Here is a 5,720-nt window from a genome sequence, read left to right as displayed (position 1 = left end):
CGAGTGGCTCCTCACTTGGGTCTACCGTCATTCGCTTACGGCGGCGGAGACGAACCTTCGCTGGCTTCGGAGAAAGAACGCCAAGACGCTCCAGCTAGCCATTGACTAGTCGGAGTGTGAGGTGGCGAAGGCGGCGAGGGTGGCTAAGCTCAAGCAGCAGTAGGATCAGGACGTTTGGCAGATGAAGGGCCTCATCGTCGTCTTTGATTCCTCTTCGGATGACAATGATGACCACGGCTCCGATTCCAATGACTCAGACGATCCACCACCTGACGTGGACGCCTACCGCTACACCGGCGGCAGGAAGGGCAAAGGCCCGGTGAGGAAATGGTGAATCTCTGTTGTCTCCGTCGTTAATTTGTTGTTAGTACTATAGAACCTGTCTGTTGTTAGCCTTTGGGGATCTTTTGGTGATCGGAATATGCATATCTATGTCAGTTTAATAGTCTGTGTGATGATCTACGCACTTTTTATTCCCCTTCATGCTTAGTATGAATATAGAGGGATATGAAATACACGGATGTGAAGGACAGAAATTGAGGAGTGCCCTGTCAGTGTATGCGGACACGCGTTTGAGGAGCCGCGCCTGCGGATGCTCTTAGGGGCCAGAAGGGCATCTCCAACACTAACCCCAAAACCTAGCGACGCACACTGATGCAGAAGCCAACCATCTAACCATAATCGCATACATTTCAACATTTCAACTAACTCAATAAATTACATGTAAACCAGATGATTTTCATATAAACCAGAGCACATCCATTATATTTTACACATTTTTAATGGTATTTGCCGAATCGGACATACCAAATGTTCACCACATCGATTTTAGAATAATTCAAGATGTGTAGTTGACATCCGAAGAGTAAGAAATTGCACGAGACAATACACTGAGGCTTGTTAACAAGGTTTATCAATATGGTTATATCCCTCCTTGGGCTCCTCCTCGTTGATACCGCTACAATACCACACACTGGTCACCCAGACGTTGCACACACCGTGAAATTTTGTGTGCTTGTGCTATTTTTTTGACATAGATTATATTGTGTGTCTATCCTCATACCCCATCTGTTTCATGATGTAGTGAATATAGATTCTTTGAAAAGTCGAAGACCACAAACCTTGACCAAGATTGTGGAGAAAAACATTTACATCTAAAATGCCAAACATACACCATTAGAATCATCACACTAGTAGAAAACAGGGCTATGGTCCAGGCCGGCTCAGCCCATTAGTCCCGGTTCAGTCTAGAACCGGGACCAATGCCCACATTGGTCCCGGTTCGTGAGCCCAGGGGGCCGGTCGGGCCACGTGGGCCATTGGTCCCGGTTCGTTTGGACCTTTTGGTCCCGGTTGGTGGGACGAACCAGGACCAATGGGCCTCGCTCCTGGCCCACCACCATTGGTCCCGATTGGTGGCTTGAACCGGGACCAAAGGCTTCCCTTTAGTCCCGGTTCATGTCATCAACTGGGACCAATGAGGTGCCTATATATACCCCCTCGCGCAAGAATATAATTTTTGTGACCTAAAATTAAACTATAAGTATTTAATTGTAAGTATAAATAAAAAATAAATAGCAAAGAAGAAAAAAAATACTATTTTTATAGTAAAGTTATTCATAAACTAGTGATTCACACAAATTTTATAAAATTCAAATTTAAACTATTCAAAATTTTAAAACTAATGGCACTAACAGAAAGTTTATAATTTTTGTGACCTAAAATCAAAAAGAAATCACTAAAAAACTATAAGTATTTAGTTGTAAGTATAAATAAAAAATAAATAGAAAAAAATTCTATTTTTATAGTAAAGTTATTCATAAACTAGTGATTCACACAAATTTTTAAAAATTCAAATTTAAACTATTCAAAATTTAAAACTAATGGCACTAACAGAAAGTTTATAATTTTTGTGACCTAAAAGCAAAAAGAAATCACTAAAAAACTGTAAGTATTTAGTTTTAAGTAGAAATAAAAAAAATAAAAAACCAAAAATGTAGAAATAAAAAAGAAAAAACCAAAAAAAAATGCCACCTACTGGGCCTCCACGGCCTGAATACGACTAGAAACCCTACATGGGCCAGGATTCAGGCCCGCAGAGGCCCAATAGGCCCACAGGCAGTAACAAGTTTAGACCCGAAAGCCTGCATTAGAGAGGAGCTCGAATGGGGAGGTACAGCAGCGCTTATAAACAAGTGCCGGCGCCCTTCAGCTAGCGATGTGGGACTAAACTTCAGCTAGCGCTGCAGCACAAGGCCATTGGTCCCGATTGGTGGCACCAACCGGGACTAAAGGGGGGCAATGGTCACGGTTCAACCGTGACCATTGCCCCCCTTTAGTCCCGGTTGGTGCCACCAACCGGGACCAATGGCCTTCGCTTCCCGCCCTTTCGGCTGCCGAAAATTGGCCTTTGGTCCCGGTTCGTCGCACCAACCGGGACTAAAGGGAGCATTAGTCCCGGGTCGTAGCATGAACTGGGACCATTGCTCTAGCTATATAAGCCACCACTTGTGAAATTTTGGCCAACCGCTCCCATTCGCCCCGATGCCCCCAGGCCGTTCATCGTCGTCGTCGCCGCCCCGAGCCCGTCGTCGCCCCGCGCCGTTGCCCCGCGCCCGCCGCCGTCGCCCCACCCCGCTGTCGCCCTGCCCCGCCCCGTCGCCGCCCCGAGCCCGTACGTCGTCGCCCCGCGCCGTCGCCCCGAGCCCATCGTCGCCCCGCGCCCGCCGCCGTCGCCCCGCCCCGTCGCCGCCCCGAGCCCGCCGCCGTCGCCCCGCCCCGTCGCCGCCCCGCGCCGGCGCCCTTTAGGTTGATGATATGATGATGTTGATGATATGATGATGTTTTTTTTTCTGTCGATGATATGATGATGTTTTTTTCTGTTGATGATATGATGTTTTTTTTCTGTTGATGATATGATGATGTTTTTTTTTCGTATATGCATTTTTTCATATATGTATTAATTTTTTAAGTTGTTAGTAGATATTGATTTTAGGTTAGTGCATTTTATCACTGATTTTAGGTTAGTTGAGCCTCTTTAGTGCATTTTATGTTTGTTGCATTTTAGGTTAGTGCATTTTATGTTAGTGGAGAGGAAAAAGTAAAATAAGGAAAAGGAAAATAAGTAGAGAAAGAAGGAGAAGAAGAAGGAGAAGACGAGGAGAGGAAGAAAAGGAAGAGGAGAAGAAGAAAGGAATAGAGGAGAAGAAGAAGAAATAGAATTTTTTTTCTATTTTTTCTTCTTCTCCTCTATTCCTTTCTTCTTCTCCTCTTTTTTTTCTTCTTTTTTTTCTTCGATCTTCTCCCCCTCCCGATAGGAAAGTTTTATATAGAAAGTTACAATTTTAGAAAAGTTTTATATATGCAAAAATTACAATTTTAGAAAAAGAAGGATAGGAAAGAAGAAAATAAGAAGAGGAAAGAAAGAAGAAGAGGAGAGAAAAAGAAGAGGAGAAATACATATATTCTATTTTCTCTTCTTCTCCACTATTCCTTTCTTCCTTCTCCTTTTCTTTTTCTTCTTTTTTCCTCTTCTTATTTATTTCTCCTCTTCGAGGGGTCGAGGGTCGGGAACTAGGGTAGAGGGTCGAGGGTCGTTAGGGGGTCAAGGGTCGAGGGTTTCAGGGTCAAGGGTTCGAGGGTTCTATAGGTTCGAGGGTCAAGGGTTCCAGCAGGGTCGTCTAGGGGTCGAGGGTTCCAGGGTCGTCGAGGGTTCGAGGGGTCGAGGATCGCCGAGGGGTCGAGAGAGGTTTCCTAGTGTCAAAGTATTGAAGAAATCCATGCCTTCATCATTAGCCGGAAGTAACCAGGGCATGTTGGTATGAAGTTCTGCAAAGTTGTTCTGGAATGGAGTTCCGGATAGAATAATCCGCCTTTTGGTACGAATTCAGCAAAGGCCTTCCAAATAGCGATATTCGGAAGGCTCTTTCTGAACTTTGTACCCAAAAAGCGAATTATCCTATCTGGGACTCCGTTCCAGAACAACTTTGAAGAGCTTCGTACCATCATGCACATGTTACTTTCGCCTAATGATGAAGACATGGTTTTGTTGAATCCTTTGACACTAGGCAACCTCCCGACCCCTCGGAGATCCTCTCGAACATGAGAGGAAGAAGAGGGTCGTCTAGGGGTCGAGGGTTTCAGGGTCGTCGATGGTTCGAGGGTTCTTCTCCTCTATTCATTCTTCTCTTTTTTTTTCTTCTTCCTCTTTTTTTTATCGGGAACGAGGGTCGTCGATATCACTTCTCTCTGTATGCATATATGTTCATGACAATCTTTTGTTTCCTTCGTTTGCTTACTAGCTAGCCAGCGTGTTTAGTCCTCTCTATACGTATGTATAGTACGTAGCGTCGACCAAGCACGGACATAAGAGAGGACACTTCTCTCTATTAATTATAGCTAGCTAACACAATATATGAAATACCTAAATTAACCCCCCAAAACCCCCAACCCCCCCCCCTCCTTTCAAAAAAAAAACCCCAGCCACAGAAATGCTGACGCGTGGATGCCTATTGGTCCCGGTTGGTGCCACCAACCGAGACCAAAGGGTCTCCTGACTGGGCTCTGCGCACTGCCCACGTGGAGGCCCATCAGTCCCGGTTCAATCCAGAACCGGGACTATAGGCCCTTTTTCTACCGGTGTCATAAGATGTAGCTTCATATTTTTATATTGGTACTGCAGATATAAATAAGTATTTTCTATAAACTACTAGGTCAAAGTTAGGCGCCGATGAACCAGCAATGGCCTGTGCAACCGATAATCTAATAACTCTGTGTTATCTACTACAGTAATATTATTGTGACCTCCTGAACCCGAGTATCTAATCTATTCGTCGGCGATATGTGATTGTTTCTGATGTTATGAGCACACGAACAACTAGTAGAAATACATAGGTATAGATACATGGTTGGTAGTAGTAGATAGCATAGCATTGGTGAACTGCACACAAGAGCAATGATCTCAGCTTCTCACACCACAAGAGACCCATCAGCATCAGCATCAGCATCCGCCACCCTGCCCTTGCCCACCAACCAAGGGTGGCGAGCGTTGCAGGCCTCCATGCGGCTCTCGAACCACGCCTTGCACTTGGCGTAGCGCGCATCCGGGCCTTCGTCCGAGTCGTCCGCCATGCACGCCTTGTAGAACTCGTCCTCCGAGTCATCCTCGCCATTAAATTGTATCATCACGTCAACTGCCGGCGGTGCCTCCTCGTGGTCCTCCTCCGCCTTCCTCTTGGGGCCGCACTCCTTCCCCGCCTTGGCCTTGAGGGACGCCTGCTCCTGGTCCGCCTCCGCCTCCTCCTTGGCCTTGAGGATCGCCGCTTCCTTCTCCGGCTCCGCCCTGGTGGCCCTGACGAACGCCTCCGCCTGCTCCTCCTCCGCCTGGAACGGGGTGAAGAGAAAACCCTCGTAGCCCATCGCTGGATCTCTCTCGCCGATCTCTCCTCGTGGGTTAGGGTTTGGAGTCGGACTCGGGTCCCCTCCCGTCTCCGGACCGGCCTCTTCCATCATCATACTCGTTCACTGGGCTGCTCTAGGCTTGGCTGGGCCCCCATCTCAGTACTCTCGAAAGAAAAAAAAATCTACAACATAGCGTTTTGCCAGCGGCTTTCACGGCTGTATTTTGTTATTTTCAAATGATTCTATTAAAATACATTGCAAAACAGATAAGTTTAGCGGGTTTCAATCTTTTTATGAAATTGGGGAAATAAATCCCTGAT

At 46.3% G+C, this 5,720-nt stretch overlaps 1 protein-coding gene across 1 annotated transcript; it reads right to left on the bottom strand.

Moving 5' to 3' along the window:
• Window positions 1–4,856: 4,856 nt before the first annotated feature.
• On the bottom strand, window positions 4,857–5,418 carry LOC147966354 (uncharacterized). The gene has a single exon (XM_087530799.1). It carries the CDS (start codon window positions 5,416–5,418, stop codon window positions 4,969–4,971), a length of 450 nt encoding a protein of 149 aa, XP_087386925.1. The 3' UTR covers window positions 4,857–4,968.
• Between the last annotated feature and the right edge of the window lie 302 nt (window positions 5,419–5,720).

Source organism: Triticum urartu, chromosome 6A (assembly GCF_056163025.1).
Source record: "Triticum urartu cultivar PI428250 chromosome 6A, HENAU_Tu73, whole genome shotgun sequence".
Taxonomy (NCBI): domain Eukaryota; kingdom Viridiplantae; phylum Streptophyta; class Magnoliopsida; order Poales; family Poaceae; genus Triticum; species Triticum urartu.
This window is presented reverse-complemented; position numbering and strand designations above follow the sequence as displayed.